Genomic DNA, 21288 nt, shown 5'->3' with positions numbered 1-21288 from the left:
GGTCTCTCCAAGTACTGCACCGGACACTCAATCCTCCATAGCCCCAGGTACGTTAGATAGATTGTGAGCCCACTGGGACAGATAGGGAAAATGGTTGAGTACCTGATTGTAAAACTGCTTAGATACCCTTGATAGGCGGTATGTAAAAACCTAAGAAACTTGAAACTTTGAGTATAAGATTTTTGTCATGCATCACCTTACACTTATCCACGTTAAACCTCTAACAGTCGCCCAAAGTGCTCCTTCAATTTCACTCAGTCCGTATTTGATTTAACAACTTTGAATAACTGTGTTATCAGCAAATTTAATTATCTCACTTCACATTTCCATTTCCAGATCATTTATAAATAAGTTAAATAGCACCAGTCCCAATACAGATACCTGGGGCACTTCACTATTTACCTTCCTCCAATGATCTGGAAATCAGAATGACAAGCAAGGTGACTAAATTTGCAGGTGACACTAAACTGTTGAAAATTGTTAAAACGCATGCAGATTGTGAAAAATTGCAGGCGGATCGTAGGAAATTGGAAGACTGGGCGTCTTAAGTGGCAGATGAAATTTAATGTGGACCAATGTAAAGTGATGCACATTGGGAAGAATAGCCCAACTCGCAGTTACCGGATGCTGGGGTCTACCTTGGGAGTCAGCGCCTAATGTGTGGTGGTGGCCAAAAAAGTAAACAGGATTCTTGTAGTTATTAGGAAAGGGATGGTAAATAAAACCAAAAATATTATAATGCTTCTGTACTGCTCCATAGTGCAACCTCACCTTGAGTATTGCGATTGCGGGTCTCGTGGGATGAGGATTTTTTTCTTTGGGGAGACGTTTTCTCCTGAGGACTTGGACCCCTTGTTGGACCCCCAAGATCCTCTCGAGGGAATGGATGCCACTGGGGTGTGTTTTTCGAAGCCACTGGTAATGATGTGTCAGTGGTGAGCATTTTCCAGTGGGAAGGGCTCCAGGAACTTATTCTTCAGATTTTGTCAGTTTTGCGTTTTGAGAAAGACGCAGAGAAGCCCCCGCGAGAGGTGGACCCCCTGCTTTGGGGGATACATTCAGCCTCCCATTCTTTTCCTATGCATCAGGATATTCAGGACATAGTGCTTGCACAATGGAAGACGCCGGACACGCCTTTTCGTTTTGCGTGGTCCATGTCTCGGCTGTAACCCATCCCTGAAGTCTCCTGTGGTTGATGCAGTGGTCTCGGCCATAGTGTGTTCACATACGGTGCCGGTTGAGAGCTGCTTGGCCTTGCGGGACTCTGAGGATCGTTGGCTGGAGTCCCCCCTTAAGCAGAGTTTTGACATGGCTGCGATGTGTGGCGGTCTTTCTGAGTGTGCCACGTTAGTTTCTAAGCTGTGTCCCCTGAGGAAGGTGGTGTTTGGATGCCAAAACTAGGATCCTTGTTGGGACTTGCATTTTTTGAATAAAGACAGTTTTCCTTAGCTGATTGGACTCCTCCCTTGCCTCGTCTGCTGTATAGTTTGTAGTTTCGAGGCAAAGTGTTTCCTTCTACAATTATTTTTAGTCGGATCCTATAACATAACATAATACCAAATTTCTAGACCGCATAATCTTTAGTTCAATGTGGTTAACAAAAGATTATGCTATGGTAAAATGCAGAGATAATGTGATGCACAGAAATTTAGCTAGCCCAAAATTTGGAGGAAAAAAAAGTCTTCAAAAGTTTTCTGTAATGTTTATAAGCTATAGATTTAATCAGAAATCTTTGTCATAAGAAGCAAATTGATAGGAAAAACAATGCCCAAGATGTTTCTTACTTTTACAGCCCTTTGCTGAAGGAAACGTAAATAGGGCATGAGATTTTCTACTCCTCTCATGTGTCACGATAACAAATCTATCAACAAGATATAAGCAACTTTATAATATAAACATCCCAACTTGAAAATCACCCGGGCCTCTACTGGGAGCCAATGCAACTCACAATGATAAGGAGTTACATAAGCACATAAGCCATGCCTCTGCTGGGTCAGACCTGAGGTCCATCATGCCCAGCAGTCCGCTCACGCAGCGACCCATCAGGTCCAGGACCTGTATACTAACCCTCTATCTACACCCTTCTATCCCCTTTTCCTTCTGAAAATTGTCCAATCCCTTCTTGAACTCCAATACCATACCCTGTCCTATCACTCCCTCTGGAAGCGCGTTCCAGGTGTCCACTACCCGTTGGGTGAAGAAGAACTTCCTAGCATTGGTTCTGAATCTGTCTCCTTTTAATTTTTCGGAATGCCCTCTCGTTCTTGAAGTTGTTGAAAGTTTGAAGAATCTGTCCGTCTCCACTTTCTCTATGCCCTTCGTGATCTTATAAGTCTCTATCATATCCTCTCTAAGTCTCTGCTTCTCCAGCGAAAAAAGCCCCAGTCTCTCTAATCTTTCAGCATATGAAAGGTTTTCCATACCTTTTATCAAACACGTCGCTCTCTTCTGAACCCTCTCAAGTATCGCCATATCCTTCTTTAGGTATGGCGACCAATATTGAACGCAGTTCTCCAGATGCGGGCGCACCATCGCCCGATACAACGGCAGGATAACTTCTTTCGTTCTGCTTGTAATACCCTTCTTGATTATTCCTAGCATTCTATTTGCTTTCTTAGGATCCGCTGCGCATTGTGCCGATGGCTTCATTGTCATGTCCACTATTACCCCCAAGTCCCTTTCTTAGGAATGCTCACTCAGTAACAGCCCTGCCTTTGTGTAGCTGTACCTCGGGTTTCTGTTTCCTACGTGTAAGACTTTGCATTTCTCTACAATGAACTTCATCTGTCATCTCGTCGCCCACTCCCCTAGTTTATTTAGGTCCCTTTGTAAATCTTCGCAGTCCTCTTTAGTCCTAGCCCCATTGAATAGCTTGGTGTCATCTGTGAATTTTATTACTTCACTCATCGTCCCCGTTTCTAGATCATTTATAAATACATTGAATAGCAGTGGTCCAAGCACCGATCCCTGTGGAACACCACTTGTGACCTTCCTCCAGTCCGAGTAGTGGCCCTTCACTCCTACCCTCTGCTTTCTGCCCGCTAACTAATTCCTGATCCATCTGTGTACATCTCCTTCCACCCCATGGTTCTTTAGTTTCCGAAGTAGGTGTTCATGGGGTACCTTGTCAAAGGCTTTTTGGAAGTCTAATTATACAATATCTATGGGGTTCCCTTTGTCCATCCGTTTGTCAATTCCTTCGAAGAAGTGCAATAAGTTCGTCAGGCACGATCTTCCCTTGCAGAAGCCATGTTGGTTCCTTCTTACAGCTGTATTTTGAACCAAGGTCAGTCTAGCCAAATTTTTCTTAGTACTTGTCAAACAATTCGCACACCAACAGTAAGCAACAAGGAGGAAAAAAACCCTCCAAATTCAAAACAGGGCAAAACTCGTCACCATCAATCTGCACTTCTTCATATTAAATATTAACGATCAGATTTTTGACCATGCTTCTAATCTCGTGTTCTCATGGTTTCCACTCTCTCTGGAGGTATCCACTCTGTTGGCTATCTTCATATCTTGCTAAATAGAAAGACTTGGGGAAGGTGTCAGTGGTTGTCAGCAATCTATAGGGTTAAATTAAAGCTTCTTTTATTGATATTTAAAGCTACACATACTGAGCTGTCAAGGACCAGAGTCCTTGAAAGCTCATGAAACAATAAATTGGGTGATCTGGAAGTGGCACCTGGCTGTCATTTTTGTTATGCCAGAGTAACGTGACCATCTGCATTTTCATTTCCAAGATGCTTAGAATTGAGAGTTCCTTGGCCAGATTCAAGTCTGGTTTAAAGTCATACTTGGTGCTTTGAAGTGTAGTATGGGGAAGGGTAAGAGGCACTATTAAAAGAAGGGTCTTAGCTTCCAGCCTTCATTTCTCTATTCCTATCTAGTATTTTCTGTTATTATTTTAGTTGTTCTCTGATGTGTAACGAGCATTAATCTCCGTAGGTGGCTTTTTAAAAATTCTTTATTCCTTTTTAATCGTTCAATTGTTAATTGACTTGGATTTTTCAAGTGTTGTTTATGAGACTATGTATGATTCTGTAGGTGGTTTTGATCAATGCTGTGAAGGATGTAGCAAAGGCTCTTGGTGATCTAATCAGTGCTACGAAGGCTGCGGCTGGCAAGTCTGGTGATGACCCTGTGGTGTATCAGCTAAAGAACTCTGCCAAGGTAAGAGGAGGCCAGTGGGTGAATATGTTAGTGTGTATCATACAGGAGGCAATTGTGTAACTGGTGAGATACCATGTGGTGAGAAGGGGCAAACCACTGCAGTTGTGCACCGGACATTTGCACGTCCACCAGCCATAGACTTGGCGTAATTACAATTGGCTATGCCGCAAAGGACCACAGAACGTACAGTGGAAGTGGGAGCTCCGCCCATGCAAATCCCCCCTTGTGCCCTGTTAAAACTTACATATAATTGCTAGATTTCTGCAAACTGAAGCATGCAAAAGGTATGTAAATACAGGCACCTAGTAATAAAATTAGGGGATCATGATCTAAAGCCACAATACCTCCCTCTGAATTGACAGGAGAGCTCCACATTCTTCTGGGAAAATAAACACTTACAGGTTCCACCATAGAACTTAGATGCTAGAAAAATCTCTCACCTCAGTCACTTGCACAGAGCAGAAACCATAGATAAACGTGAAGCAGGAAAACTAAAAGCCAGATGTGTGTTCAGCAGAGAAATAAAATCGAATGTTTTGGAACAGAGAAGGGTCTCTTTATTCCAGCCCAGAGGCTAATACTAAATCTAAATCCCAGTTGTCAGTCATAAAAGCTTCATCTCCTGCAGGATGTCACTTATCTAAGAGATTTTTCTTTTCTTCTCTCCTGGCTGTTTGTCAGGTAGATTCTGAATTCCATTCTTCAACTAATATCCACCTCTCTACCTATATGATGTACCAATCACTAGACCTAAATTTTTTCCTACGAAGAGCAGAGTAACTTTGCCTCCGTAGACCTCTGTTTTAATATGCAAGGCTGAGATGGTAGCAGGTAGGCTCCAGTCCCCACCTAGTAAAATGAAATCGCACAGAAGTTGACAGATTATTTCTGCATATACCTCTTTTCCCTCTATAGAGAACTTTTAGGGTCAGTGTGAATTTTAGGAAATGTCTGCAGCCATATAGTAATCAGTGAGATTGTAGCAGTAATCCATGCATGTGGTAGAAGAAGGGGAACTAGATGGTGTACATCTGAGGGTGCTGAAGGAACTTAGGGAAGTTCTGGTAGCTCCGCTGACTGACCTTGTCAATGAGTCTCTAGAGTCAGGAGTGGTACTGGAGGACTAGAAAAGAGCAGATGTGGTCCCTCTCTACAAAAATGGAAGTAAGGAAGAAGTAGGGAATTACAGACCAGTATGGTGAAGTTTCTGGAATCCTGTGGATTACAGGACTGGAGGCAACATGGATTCACTAGAGGTAGATCTTGTCAGACAAATCTGATCAATTTCTTTGACTGGGTAACCAGAGAATTGGATAGAGGATATGAGCTAGATGTGGTATATTTAGATTTTAACAAAGCCTTTGACAGTGTATCACACAGATGGCTAATAAATAAATTGAGTGCTCCTGGGATGGGCCCCAAAGTGACGGGCTGGGTCAGGAACTGGTTGAGTGGAAGGCGACAGATCAATGGAAATCACTCTGAGGAAAGGGGTGTTACTAGTGGAGTGCCTCAAGGTTCTGCTCTTGAGCCTGTTCTTTTTAACATTTTTATATACGATATTGCTGAAGGGCTGTCGGGTAAGATATGCCTCTTTGCAGATGATACCAAAATCTACAATAAAGTAGACACGCCGGATGGTGTGAATAACCTGAAGAAATCTAATCTAATATTTGTGAGTGGCACAAACCTAAACAGCCTACCCCCACCCCCACTAAGATACGGGCAGGAGGGATCCCAGGCCCTCCTGCCCTCGACGCCCCAGACCCTCCTGCCCACGATCACCCTCCCGATCGCCCCCCCCACCCACCGACCTGTGAGACACCTCCCCCCGACCCCACCCCAATCCAAATCCCCGTACCTGTAAGATTCTTTTGGCCGGACAGACAGGTGCCAAGCCCGTCTGTCTGGCAGGCCAGCCATCCCTCGAATGGTTGGTCTTAGGGCCTGATTGGCCCAGGTGGCTCAAACCCTGCCCACAGGTGGGGCCTTTGGCGCCTGGGCCAACCGGAATAGGCCCAGGCACCTCAGGTCCCACCTGTGGGCGATTGAGCCGCCTGGGCCAATCAGGCCCTAAGGCCAGCCATTCGAGGGATGGCTGGCCTGCTGGACAGACGGGCTTGGCACCCATCCGTCCGGCCAACGAATCTTACAGGTACGGGGAGGGGAATTGCGGGGGGTGTCTGGCGGGTGGGGGGGTGTTTGTGGGAGGGGGGTGCGTCGAGGGCAGGAGGGCCTGGGATCCCTCCTGCCCGTATCTTCATGGGGGTGGGGGATATGGGGGTCGCCTGGGCAGGAAGGCTTGGGCTCCCTCCTGCCCCGATGTTGGGGGGGGGGTCATGCCTCGCCGAGGCAGGAGGGCTTGGGCTCCCTCTTGCCCCAATGTTGGGGGGGGTGGATTCTGTAACCGTTGTTTTTGACGGACACCGGTTACAGAATCCAGCTTTTAGGCGAAGGAATGGCTCCTCCTTCACCTAAAAGCTCTTGTGTTGTGCGTTTGGGACTTAGGCTTTTTTTGGTTGATTATATGTTGTCAGAGTAGACATAGTGGTAGTCTGGGCATTTAAAAACAGCTGAACGTAGAGGCAGGCCATTATCAAAAAAACCTCCTTTTGGACGTTTTTTTTGAGAATGGACATTTTCCCTGCTTCTGCTTTCAACGTTTAGGGCCTTAGGCCAAAAGGGGACTTGGACATTGTTTTTGATTATGCCCCTCCACGGTTTTGTACGATCTCAGTCCCAGCTGATCACATGTAGGTGAAAGGTAGCCTTTGTTGCAATTCTAGTAGTCGCATTGTCTGTGTGATGAGCTGCAAGAATCCGGTACTCACATTCTGTTGAACCATTGGCTTCTAATCAAATACTGAATAGATTATAAGCTTCTGATACTAGCCTATAAAAACCACGATGACCTGTCAAAAGCGCACTGGACTTTGGCGCGCCGACAATCCCATGGCGACATTTGCATGCAGGGCTTTTGTGCACCGCCGCTTTCAAGCCTTTCTGTTACTGCTGTGAGGGGTGTGTGTGGGGGGAACCTCCCCCCACTACATTGAAAACTCCCGAACAGCGAAAATGAAAAGGAGAATGGGAAGGCTTCAAAGCAGCGGCACGCATATGTCCTATGCGCAAATGTCGGTTCGCCAAAGAATGGTGTACTTAAAACACTGCATTCTGGACTACCATCCTGTTTGGCATCTTTTCCTATGCCTCACAGACCATTCTGCATTTTTCGGAATTCCCTCACCTCAGATCAGAACCCTCTGAATTGAAGTTTTGAGTTCTTTTCAAAGCTCCACTTACAGTTCAGGTGTTCAGCTCTGGGGGTTAGGATCACTGGCTGGCTATTATGATTTTAGTTCTTTTCCTTGTATTTGATTGTAAACCAGCTTAATGTGGTATATAAACTAAACTAAACTAAACCTTAAGTTTATATACCGCATCATCTCCACAGAAGTAGAGCTCGGCATGGTTTACAAGAACTTAAAAATGAGAAAGGGTAGGAAAAGGTTTACCTAAGTTTATAAATCGAGTGGAAAAGTAAGGGAAAAGAAATTACATGTTAGAGAAGAGCCAGGTTTTTAGTTGCTTGCGGAATAAGTGGAGGGAGCTCAGGTTCCGCAGCGGGATAGTAAGGTCATATATAAGAATTTTAATAAACATATAAGGCCCACCAGTCTTCCCTATTTAAGCATTTTTACCTACCTACCTACCTATCATCGAGAAAGAGCTTGAAAGCTCCCTGGTGTACTATGTTTTCATGTGTGAGAAGTGCTATGCTGAGTTAGGCTGTTAATTTCTCTTTTGGTTTGCTCTGCCCCGCCTAATCCTTGCAGGTGATGGTAACAAATGTAACATCCCTCCTAAAGACAGTGAAGGCTGTGGAGGACGAGGCAACGAAAGGAACCCGTGCCCTGGAGGGTACAATAGAGCACATCCGACAGGAGCTAGCAGTGAGTGTCTGGAGCCTAAAAGGAAGATGGGATGGGCCCGAGGGGAGGGTCTTAGAGCAGATTCCGAACTTGCATTGAGTGTCCAGGACAGGGGAAGGGTCAGTCAATGTGAGTCTTAGCAGGTACGATAGAGCTCAGAGTCAAGGAAAAAGCTGGGATCTTGAGGCCTAATTGGGAAATGATCAAAAGCTTAAAAAGGTGGGGGTGGATAATAAAAGCCCACCTGGCAGGAGCTACAGGAAAGTGTCTAAAGCAGAGGTTCTCAACCACTCCCAGCCAGTCAGGTTCTCCGCATATACCTAAAATAGGTTTGCATGCCAAGGAGATAATGCCTGCAAATCTATCCCATGCCGATTCATTGTGGGCCTGTCACGATGCCTTTGTCTTCCCTCCGCTAGAAGGAGATCATTTTATTTCCTCATGCATGCCCTTTCTTGGACTTTAGGGTGGTATATATTTGAGAGTATTTTTCCTATCTGTCCCTCAGGTGTTCAGCGCTCAGGATCCACCTCCAAAGACCTCGACCCCTGAGAACTTCATCCGTATGACCAAAGGTATCACCATGGCAACAGCAAAGGCTGTGGCTGCTGGAAACTCCTGTCGGCAAGAGGATGTTATTGCTACAGCCAACCTGAGCCGCAGAGCCATCGCGGACATGCTGCATGCATGTAAGGTGAGAACGTCACGAGTCCCTAATTTATTGTCTATTTTCTGTTGTTCTAAAGGTTCTTATTATTTGTGGTTTTCTTGTCCTTTTATGTTTTTCTGAAGGATCTAGTAAAGTTTGCAGAGTAACAGAGTAAATGACAGCAGATAAGACCTGAACAGTCCATCCAATCTTCAACAGTCCCACGCATTATACATTCACGTTTAAATTGTCTTTGATATTTCTGGGTAATAACCCATCGAAGCCCACTCCTAACCATCCTGTCCCTGGAGCTTCAATTAAAGCCCTCCCCAGCTCATCTTACACCTATATACTGGATGCCCAGTACTGGCAGTAGTTTGTTGTATCCCAAAAATAAATCTTAGGGATCATAAAAATAAAGTCAGCATGCACAAACTATATCGACTCAATAGTGCCTGAAAAAACTAATATCATAATGTTATGCAAAAAGCATGCTAATAAAAACCAAATACACCTTCATAAAAATAATAAATTATTACGTGATGAATGTGCTCAGTACGCCCAAACACATTGGTCAATGGGGCAGAGAACCATCATCGCACAAACAGTTCTCTGTTAAATCAATCCCAGATATTAGAAGAATGTCTCATAAGTGCAATAGGTGAATCAAATAGCACAAAATGAGAGAGAAACTTACTTCTCTGACTGCTGCTCTGGATCTATGAAAAAGACAGAGTGTGTGGTAAGATCCAAGGTAGAGAATGACACGGGGAAAAAATCTGTTCCCGTCACTGCACTGTCCCCGGCCCACCATCCTCTGCATCGCCTCGTCACTGCCGTTCCCTTCACCGCCCCGTCACCGTCCCCGCAGCATCCATATAAGCCTTAGTACTGCAATATTTAGCTTTTTCCTTTCTTATAAATCAAAGTTCTGGCTGCTGAACTAGAGAAAGAGATGTTCAGTTGGGAGGACTTTGTTTATAAATTTTTATCAACACAACTAATATACTACTTTATCCTAAAGCAAAAAAAAAAAAGAAAATAAATAGAATTTTTTTTTCTACCTTTGTTGTCTGGTTTCTGCTTGGTGTTAAAGCCCCAGCATTGAACTCAGCTTTTTAGACTTCTGTACACTTCAATGCATCTGTGCTGAATAGCTAACAGCTTCATCAGCATGGATGTAAATATGCTGTGCTCCAATACCTGCACAAAGTTAGCTGAAGCGCAAAATTCACTTTTGCATTATGTGGGCTAAAAGGTCTAGCAACACACTGGGACCAAGGAGTGTCACCTAAACAGTGCCTCCTCTGCAGCAAGATCATGCAGTGAATCTCTGCAACTTCTCAACACTTGCCTCCAACTTCTGGGAGTCTAAACTGAGAGCTGGAAGAGTTTTTGAAAACTCCCCGCAGCGCCCACCCGCCCGCCCGCCCGCCCGATCGTTTAACCAGCTTCCTCTCTCCACCTCACCTTAGTTTGCACGCTTTCTTTTTCGGCGAACCACACGCTTTCAAAGAGCCGCGCATGCGCGGCTGCTCAAAGTTCAATCTTCTGCTCTGCTGCAACTTCCTGTTTCCGGTTGCGTCAGAGCAGAAGATTGAATACTGAGCAGCTGCATGTGCGGGTCGCCGAAAAAGAAAGCCGGAAAACTAAGGTGAGGTGATGAGAGGAAGCTGGTTAAACGATTGGGCGGGCGGGCGGGGGCTGCGGGGACCGCGCAATCCTTGATGCCTCACTGCGGAGACAAGACTGATGAATGGCCTTGTCCCCTTCCCCGCAGCGACTGCTATTTTTCATTCCCCATTTTGGCGGGTTACCCACAGCTAAACGCGGCTAGCCGCGGGTAACCGCCACCATGTCATTCTCTAATCCAAGGCACCACCTCAAAAATCCATGAACTCAGAGAGTCTCTGGAGGCGAGAGGCACGTCCTGTAGGCAAGTCAGCTGGCCGGCGCTTCTCTTCCTCCTCAGTGTGCCGCAGCACACTTTGAATCTCAGGAGGCACACTGCTCTAGAGTATACATATTCTGGTGTTCCAATCTCATACATCTTTTGGCGTAAGCCCCTTACCCTTTTTGTTGCTTTTCTCAAGTCTTTTTACATCCTTAGCAAGATATGGCCTCCAAAATTGAACACAGTACTCGGCAATGACCTGTACAGGGGCATCAACACCTCCTTTCTTCTACTGGTTATGCCTCTCTCTGCACAGCCTAGCACCCTTCTAGCTACAGCCACCGCCTTGTTACCGCCTTCAGATCCTCAGACACTATCACCCCAAGGTCCCTTTCCCAATCCGTGCATAGTTAAGAACATAAGCAATGCCTCAGCTGGGTCAGACCTGAGGTCCATCATGCCCAGCAGTCCGCTCACGCGGCGGCCCAACAGGTCCAGGACCTGGGCAGTAATCCTCTATTTATACTCTTCTATCCCCTTTTCCAGCAGGAAACTGTCCAATCCTTTCTTAAACCCCAGTACCGTACTCTGCCCTATTACGTTCTCTGGAAGCGCATTCCAGGTGTCCACCACATGTTGGGTAAAGAAGAACTTCCTAGCATTTGTTTTGAATCTGTCCCCTTTCAACTTTTCCGGATGCCCTCTTGTTCTTTTATTATTTGACAGTTTGAAGAACCTTTCCTTCTCTACTCTCTAGTTCTCAGCCTAATACAGTTCCCTTGAATTTCTACTCCCTAAGTGCATCACTCTACACTTCTTTGCATTGAATTTTAGTTGCCAAATATTAGACCACTCTTCTGTTTGCTGATTCTTTTTCACTCCTTCCCTGGGTGTCCAGTCTGTTACAAATCTTGGTATCATCTGCAAAAAGGCAAGCCTTACCTTCTAACCCTTCAGCAATATATATAGGAACAGAATCGGACCCAACACCGATCCTTGTTGCACTCCACTACTCACCTTACCTTCCTCTGAGTGAATCCCATTAACCACCACCCTCTGGCTTCTGTGCATCAACTAGTTTCTAATCCAGTTCACCACTTGGATCCTAAATTCTGCCCAAGTTTATTCAAAAGCCTCCTATGAGGAATCGTGTCAAACGCTTTGCTGAAATCTAAGTAAATTATATCCAACACACGTCCTTGATCAGTTCTCTGGTTGCCCAGTCAAAAAATTCAATCAGGTTTGTTTGGCACAATTTACCTTTAGTAAAGTCATATTGCCTCGGATCTTGTAGCCCATTGGATTCTAGGAAATTCACTGTCCTTTCTTTCAGCAATGCTTCCAATATTTTTCCAACAACCAAAGTGGATTGCTTTCATCTCCTCCACTTCCAGGGCAGCATACCGATTCATCAGTACCAATCTTGCAGTGTTCCATAATCTGAATCCTGCTGTCTTCCCTCAGCACAGCCTCTTCTTCCCCACTGCTGGAAATCTTTTGACGTCTCATGAACTATTTCATCGATGTACCTCTCATTCTCACGGATGCTTCTCAGTCTTGCCACTTCCTCTCTCAGTTCCTTTACTTCCTTCATGAGAGAGTCCAGCTGAAGACCCTCTGCCTGGATAACATTTTCTGTCTGCACAGAAACAAGTTTCAAGTTTATTAGGTTTTTATATACTGCCTATCAAGGTTATCTAAGCGGTTTAACAATCAGGCACTCAAGCATTTTCCCTATCTGTCCCGGTGAGCTCACAATTTATCTAACGTACCTGGGGCTATGGAGGACTGAGTGACTTGCCCAGGGTCACAAGGAGCAGCGCGGGGTTTGAACCCACAACCCCAGAGTGCTGAGGCTTTAGATCCAACCACTGCGCCACACACTCCTGAAGTTGCAACCTGAGCAGCAGCTTTGGTGATACGATGTTTCCCAGCCACACTGTGGTACAGAAGAACTTACACCTAGAAGAAGAAAAAAGGGCAGAAAAACCCTACTAAAGTAATGCCCTGTTCATGGTTGGCTGAAGAGCCTATAAGTCAAAAAGCTCTGCCTTGGGGTGGGTAGGAGGGAACTAACACCAAACAGAGCCTTTCCTCAAGAGCTATTTGTGCCCTAATCTGATCTTATGCCCTGAAATGTAGCCTAAAACACTGCCTTCATCAATTAATTACGGATGTCTCGTAAGTACTGCTTCAAACAGATTTGAGGCTTTCTTGCATTCCACTGTATTTAAAGTTGATGTTTTCTCTCTGAGGAACTGTACTTCCATAGCCTGAGGTTTTTGTTTTGTTCTGTAATGTTATGGGACCTCTCGGAGCACACCTGATATTTTCTCCTCTTCTCCCTTCAGGAAGCTGCTTTCCATCCAGAAGTGAGCACAGACGTTCGTCTTCGTGCATTGCGCTATGGGAAAGAGTGCGCCAATGGATACCTGGAGCTGCTAGAACATGTGCTGGTGGTGAGTGAATCCCAAAATGTAGCAAGATTCCATGCTTCAACATAGGGAGGACATTTTCTGTGCTCACTCTAAATGTTTCTGGGAGCCGGTGGCATACCAAATGGGGGGGGAGGATAGTTCACCCCAAGTGCACGCTCTAAGGGGGTGCACAGCTGGCACACCAGGTCCAGGACCTACCGCCCTACTTTGCTGCTGCTTTCCCAAACCAGCAGCAGTGGCAGTAAACTTTAAATTCAGTGATCACGGGACCTTCCTGTACCTCCCCGCTGCTGCTGGTCCACTCGCTCCGATGTCACTTCCTTGTTCAGGAGCAGAGCCGGCAGTCGCGGGGAAATGCAGGAAGATCCTGCGAAGACTGCATTTAAGTTTATAGCTGCTGCTGCTGGTTCAAGAAGTATACAGCAGCGGTGGGAAGGTGGGCAGGATATTGGATAGCATTGGGTTGGAGGGAGAGAGAAGAGAGCAACATACTGGTTTAGAAGTCTGGTGGAGGGAGAGAGAGAGATTGAGGGCAGATGCTGATGGAATTGGGAGAGAGAAGGGGGCAGAGGGGGAGTAGACACAGGAAGGAAGTGGGGAGGAGAGAGAGGGGAGCAGACACTGAATTGGAGAGAGGGGGCAGATACTGGAAGGAACTGGAGAGGACAGGAGAAGATGCTGGCTGGAAAGGGTAGGAAAAAAGGGCACATGATGGAAGGAGAGGATAAATAAAGGACATGTGCTGAATGGGGGGAGGGATGAATTAATGAAATACTGGAAGGAAGATGGAAAGAAGTGGCAAGCTGTAGGTAGGCAACGTGAAAAGAGGGAAATTGAGGACTGGATGGTAAGAAAACATTTAATCTAGACAGATGCAGAAAATAAATTGTGAAGGAAAATGAGGGAAGAAAAGGAAAGGGAAAGAAGAGGAGAGAGTGAAATGCCAGACCATGGGAGGGGGGAGAGCAGAGAGTTTCCAGACCATTAGGGGAGGGGAGGGAAGGGGAAAAGATGGATGCCAGACCAATGGGAGTAGAGGGAGAGATGGAAAGAGGAGGCAGACAGTTTCTGGAAGGGGCATAGAAGGAAAGAAGATGCCATATGGAAGGGGCAGAGAGAGGCCAGACAGTGGATGGAAGGAAGAGAGTGATGAGGAAAGCAGAAACCAGAGACAACAAAGGTAGAAAAAACTTTTCTATTTCTTTATTTTTTTGCTTTAGGATAAAATAGTATTGTAGCTATGTTGATGAACATTTATAAATAGAAAATGAAAATAAGGTGATCCTTTTATTGGACTAATTTTAATACATTTTTGACTAATTCAGCGACCAAAACCCCCTTCCTCAGGTCAGGAACAGAGGTTTTGGCCTCTGAAAGCTAATTGAAAAATGTATTAGTCCAATTTTCCATTTTTTGTTTTATTTTTATTTGTTAATTTGTAAAGTGACGATTGTTGTTTCAAATTTATCTCTGCTATATTAGGAGACATGCATCACTGTCTCCGTTTCTGTGGTGGTTCATTGTATGCAAAGTCTGGCTTCTTTGTGGTTCAGTTTAACTTTTGTCTACATATTTCTGTTTTTAGTTTGTGATTACATATTCCATGCTGGGCGAGGGTGTTTCTGTGTTTTGTGTGTATGAAAGACATGGTTTTCTGTTAGCACTGACTGTGCAGGATCAATCTGTACTAGTCTGGCTTGTTTAGTTTTACAATGGGTGAGTATATATGATGCTGTCTTTTCCTTGGTGCACACTTGTGCCACTTGTGGGTTATTACTATAGAGGAGGGGGTGTTAAAAAAAATGATGGGCCCCGGGTGTCACACATACTAGGTATACCACTGCTGGGATCTAAACTATTAACACTCCTAGAAGATATCTAGCATGATGGATCAGATCAGTACTTTCCTTAGGCGCCAAAAAGGCGATAGATTAAATGTGGACTTATATGTTTGCTGTACTTTCTAAATTTGGGTATCTTATTTAGTATGAGTTCAAGCATTATATCAGCAATCTTTAGCATGCTTGAAACTTAATGGCTGCTTTGGCACCTCAGATTAGGTCTCAATCATTCATTAAGGGTATAAAGTATGAGGATACAGTGCAAGAAAGCTAGTATTTACAGATTAAATTTTGCTTACCTTGATAGACCCAACTGCAACATTACCTTAACACCTATGGTGGTGCCGTATCAAGCTTTCTTATCAACCTTGCTAAATATGAAATTTTAAATAGAAGCGTGCTCCTTCAGGAGGTGCCGAAAACACGAGAGATTCCCCTTTAAGTGGGCAAAGTGCTTCATAAAATATTTTGAGATCAATTTATCTGAAACAGCTGAGGATCTCTTTGAAATGAACTTTCTCCCACTGGTACGTGACTCCTTCTTGAATTTGTCATGGCTGGGGAGAAGCCATGCTTTCAAAATGAGAGCTCTACTTAATTCTTATACTTGTTTTAAAGCTCTGTCTATACTGATAGCTAAGAAACTCTTTCACACCAAAAAAACATTCAGCTTTATTTGGAGGAAGAGTGAGTGGAAGTGTTTTGCTTCAAACTGTGTCTGCGTGGGTACAATCCCAGAGAAGACATAAATTGACTCTCGCAACGTCAGATCTGCTTCCCAGAGAGACTCTACTTTCGCCTAACAAAAAGATGGATGTTATCTTCTTTACACTTATTGGACGAGGGTTCTGTCATCCCTTTTACAGAACTTGCACAACCATTTGATTCCTGCCAAAAGACATTTTTTCACTATCGCCAGCTTAAAGGCTTCATCCAACGCAGTGCAAGCAGGGACCTTGGTCTGAATAAAACAGTCTTGGAGGCAACTTTGAAATCAGGATGTGGCAGAGGATAGACCACTTGATTATACCATGCCATTCTATAGCATACTTAACCAATCACACAATGTGAAGCTGATTTGGGCCACACATAAATTCCCCTGTTGGAAGAAGGCATTTCAGTTTCTTCTTAAACAGTTCAATAGAAAATGGATGTAAACTTTTATACATAGTAAAGGACGGCAGATAAAGACCCGAACAGTCCATCCAGTCTGCCCTGTAACTACATTCATTACAATTTCTTTTTTTTCCTTTGTTTCTTCTGGGCCACAGACCTTAGAAGTTCTTAGGTTACAACTATTGGAGTGGCCGTTGAAGCTCACTCCAGCCTATACAAACAGTCTCCTTTTCAGGATTCAGACTGTGAAAGTTTGCCCATTTATATTCTAGTTGGAGATCCTCTGTGTTCATCCTATGCATTTTTGAATTCTGTCACCATTTTCCTCTCCACCATGTTTCTCGGGAGTGCATTCCAGGCATCAACCACCCTCTCCGTAAAGAATTTCCTTACATTACTCTTTTTTTTTTTTTCCCATTATTTTTTATTTTCTAATTTTACATGAAGTGTACATAGTAATAAAATACAATTGATAAATGCATATTATCACTTTTATATCTAATACATTATATATCTAAATTTGATTTTCCCCCTCACCCTCCCCCCTCCCTTTCATTACTTTAATATAATATTTTAATTTTCAAATTTTTATAAAAAGTATACAACATATTAGAATACAATTGATAAATATTCAATAATTTTTTTATATCTAATATAATATAATCTAAACAAATTTTGTCCCATTTCCCTCCCCCCACCCTTTTATTACCATTTATTCATACGTTACATTTTGTATAATATATTATAACATACTATATATACATTGATTTTTCTTACCCCCCCTCTATGTGTGTCATAAAAAAGATCCCCAAAAGAAGAAAAGAAGAAGAAACATCATATTATTTATTCATTACAGTATTTTGTCAATGGCCCCCATATTTTTATAAATTTAATATATGTCCCCCTTTGTATTGCTATTGTTCTTTCCATTTTAAAAATATGACATATTGTATTCCACCAAAATGTGTAATTTAGGTTGTTATAATTTTTCCAATTGTTAGTTATATGTTGAATGGCAACCCCTGTCATAATTAATAAAAGCTTATTATTTTCTGGTGAAATTTGACTTTTTTTTCTCATCATTGTTCCAAATAAAATTGTATCATATGATATTGCAATATGATTTTCCATTAATTTATTAATTTGTGGCCAAATTGAATTCCAAAAAATTTTAATATAAGGACAATGATATAATAAATGATCTAATGTCCCTGGTTCTAGATTACAGTGCCAGCATCTATTAGACTTAGAACTGTCTAGTTTTTGCAATCGAGTAGGGGTCCAAAAAGCTCTATGTAATAAAAAGAACCATGTTTGTCTCATAGATGCTGACACTGTACATCTCATTCTCCAAGACCAAATTAGTGGCCATTGAGATGCATTAATTTGATGTCCAATCTCAATGCTCCAAATGTCTCTTAGACCATTTTTTGGTTTTTTATTCAAATATCCAGATATTAATTTATACCACAATGCGGCTTGATGTCCTAGGAAGTCTGCTTTAAAGCATAAGAACTTTAAACTATATTGATTGTTTAATGATTTCCATTCAGGGAACCCAACCTGAATGGCCTGCTTCAATTGCAACCATTTAAAACTTTGTGTTTTATTAAGACCAAATCTATGTTGCAATTGTGAAAAATCCAGCAGTTTACCTTCTGAAATAATATCATCTAGAGATCTAATTCCTGCAATAATCCAGTTCTTCCAAAGGATTTGAGCTCCGCCAATTTTGATCTTGGAGTTTATCCATATGGATTGATTAGTTGATTTATATATTGGGATGGGTGTTAATTTATCAATAAATCTCAATGTTTTCCAAGTATCCATTATTATTTTATTTTCTCTGTATCTTTTAGGTATATTAATACTTGGTAAATGAACTAAATTTAGGGGAAACATAAGGCGCCATTCCAAATATAACCAATCTGGTGCATTATCTATAAGTTCTGGGAGGATCCAATACATACCCTGACATAGAATATAGGCTTGATGGTACCTATAGAGATTTGGAAAATTTACCCCACCCTCCTTAATTGATTTTTGCAAAGTTACTAAAGCTATTCTAGGTGTTTTACCAAGCCAAAGAAATTTTGTTAAAATTCTATTAAGCTTTTTATAAAAGGACCCCTGAAAATAAATAGGTATCATACTCATTTGGTAGCAAACTACAGGTAATATCATCATTTTAATAGTTTGAATTCTTCCCCACCAAGAAATATGTAATGGGTTCCATTGTTCACACAACTCCGTAACTTTTTTTATTATATATTTTTCATTTTCTTTTACAGTATCTTCAATTGTATTTTTAACTTGAATGCCAAGATATTTAAATCCTTCTTCTTTCCATATGAATGGAAAAGTATCAAATAATCCTTTTACACAATGAACATTCAAGGGTATAATTTCAGTTTTATTCCAATTAATTTTATAACCTGAAAATTTGCCAAACTTATCAATTAATTCTAATAAAGAAGATAAGGTAGACTCTGGATTTCTCAAATAAAGCAGAATATCATCAGCATAAGCCGAAATTTTATATTCCATATCTGAATATGGGATACCTTGTATCTCCTTCGTTTGCTGCATTGCTAACAATAAGGGTTCTAATATAACATCAAATAACAAAGGAGATAAAGGACAGCCTTGTCTAACTCCCCTCTGCAATTGAAAACCATCAGATATTTTATTATTAATATTTAGTCTTGCAATTGGGAAGCTATACAAAGTTTTTACCATTTGTATAAATCCAGAACCTATACCAAACCATTCTAAAGCCTGATACATAAAATTCCATTCTACCCTATCAAATGCCTTTTCAGCATCTAATGAAACTGTAAAAGCCGGTTCATCCATTTTTTTTGATAAGTTTAGCATGTGAAATAATAATCTAGAGTTATTGGAGGAGTGTCTTTTAGCAACGAAACCCGTTTGATGCATATCTATAATATGTGGGAGAGCTTTGGCTAATCTCAAAGCCAAAATTTTCGCCAAAAGTTTATTATCAACATTTATCAAAGATATAGGCCTGTAATCTGAAACCAAAGTAGGATCTTTATTTGGCTTAGGCAAAACAATTATTATTGATTCAGCCATAGTACCTTTAATATTACCTTTTATAAGTTGTGTCTGATATAAATTTAATAAATGTGGGGAAAGTATATTTTGAAATGTTTTATAAAATTCTATTGTATAACCATCACCACCTGGAGCGGATCCAACTCTAAGAGATCTCAATGCTGTTTCTAATTCTTTAAATGATATAGGTTCATCTAAACTCCGTTTTATATGATCAGGAACCTTAGGTCCATTAATTAAATCTAAAAAATTTTTTCCGTCTTTTTGTCTCTCCAAATAAGGTTCGGAAGAATATAGGTCTTTATAAAATTTTAAAAATTGTTTTAATATTATATTTGTTTGATTTGTTATTATACCATTATCATCTTTTATTCCATTAATATTAGTTCTCCTTTTTTTTACCTTAAGATAATTTGCCAATAATTTCCCTGCCTTATTAGAATTTCCATAATACATTGTTTGCTTGGAAAACAAATCTTTTCTTATCATTTTTGAAGTTAATTCATTATATTTACCTTTTGTTTTCAAAAGAGCTTGTAAAACTTCATATTCCCATTTACTTATCAATTTAGCTTCTAATATTTTTATTTCTTTTTCTAATTCTATATATTGTTTTTTAATCTGTTTCCTAATAAAAGCTGAATATGATATAATATTACCCCTCATAGTTGCTTTAAATGCATCCCATACATTCTCTATAGATGTATCTTCCACTAAATTTATTTGAAAGAATTCGTTAATTTGTGTTTTAAAATTTTCCAAGAATTTGTCGTCCACAAGCAATGCATTATCAAATCTCCAAAGAGGTCTATCATTTTCTAATTGATCTAATTGTAATTCTATCCATACTCCCGCATGATCTGAAATAATAATAGGATCAATGTAGGCTTTAATCACCTGTTGCACTTTATTTGTCGAGACAAAAATATAATCAATTCTTGAAAATGATTTATGAACCTGTGAACAAAATGAATATTCCTGATCATTAAAATGAAGAATACGCCATATATCTTTCAAATCACATGATTGAACCAAATTATCTAGACCTAAAGATTTAATATTTTTACCTGGTTTTTTATCCAATAATGGATCCATTACAGCATTAAAATCTCCAGCCACCACTAAATTAGAAGCAGCCAGTGGTAATAACATATTCTGTAGCTTTTTAAAAAATTCTGATTGATTCGAATTAGGGGCATATATATTGAACAACGTCAGGGTATCATTTCCCATACTTATATCAATATGTATCCATCTTCCAAGTGGATCTGAACTTTTTACTTTAATCTTGGCCTTACATTTTTTATTTATAAGAATTGCAACCCCTGCTTTTTTACCCACTGCTGGAGCAAAATAACATTCCTTTATCCATCCACCTGATAATTTCTGTGATTCTTTCATATTAAGATGGGTCTCTTGCAGACAGTAAATATCCGCATTTTGCTTTTTTAAAAATGTTAATACTTTTTTCTTTTTAATTACATGATTCAGGCCATTGACATTAATCGAATATATTTTAAAAGACATTATACATTTTAATACTTTTCATTATATTTTTCTTCCCCTCTTTTTATATTTAAAATTTTAAAAATTTTTTTCACGACACACATATTTATCCCTAATGTATCTAATCCCTTATTTATTTTTCCCTTAATCATTCTAGTAAATATTCTCCTTTTCCCTCCCTTTCCCACCCAATACATCGGTTGCTTAAGGATACACATTGGAAATGTAACCCGAATATTCTCCTCTCCCCAGGCAATCAATATTCAATATTCAAATAAATTTCCCTTCTATCTATCTATATCAATCCTTTATATCTTTAATCATTTTTCCATAACATTTCATTAATGTATCATTATCCATTAAACAATTTTTAATTTATATTTCCTTAGTATTATGATTTTAACATATAATTTATTTTAAACATATATGTAATCATTTTCCTTCTTTTCTTCATATATTTCAATATTTCATATTTTTATATTTCTTCATAGAGACATCAAAACCATCTTAATGTTTTATGTTAAAATATCATAGGTTCTGGTTTAGAAAGAAAATCTTTTAGTTTTTCGGGATCCTCAAAATATAAGGATTTGTCTCCTGATGATACTCTCATTTTCGCTGGATAATATAGACCATATTTAAATCCTTTTTCTTTTAGTAA

At 41.0% G+C, this 21288-nt stretch overlaps 1 protein-coding gene across 2 annotated transcripts in view; it reads left to right on the top strand.

Annotated features, from left to right (window-relative positions):
* The window catches only part of TLN1 (talin 1), a 690102-nt gene that overhangs the window by 606915 nt on the left and 61899 nt on the right, over positions 1-21288 (top strand). For both annotated transcript variants that reach the window (XM_033937496.1, XM_033937486.1), the window contains 4 exons: positions 4048-4173; positions 8010-8126; positions 8614-8799; positions 13000-13107. In XM_033937496.1, coding sequence (XP_033793387.1) covers positions 4048-4173; positions 8010-8126; positions 8614-8799; positions 13000-13107 — 537 coding nt within the window. The remainder of the gene's footprint in view (positions 1-4047; positions 4174-8009; positions 8127-8613; positions 8800-12999; positions 13108-21288) is intronic.

This window comes from Geotrypetes seraphini, chromosome 1, assembly GCF_902459505.1.
Source record: "Geotrypetes seraphini chromosome 1, aGeoSer1.1, whole genome shotgun sequence".
NCBI lineage: Eukaryota > Metazoa > Chordata > Amphibia > Gymnophiona > Dermophiidae > Geotrypetes > Geotrypetes seraphini.
Note: the sequence above shows the minus strand (reverse complement) of the source record. Positions and strands in the feature narration are given on the sequence as shown.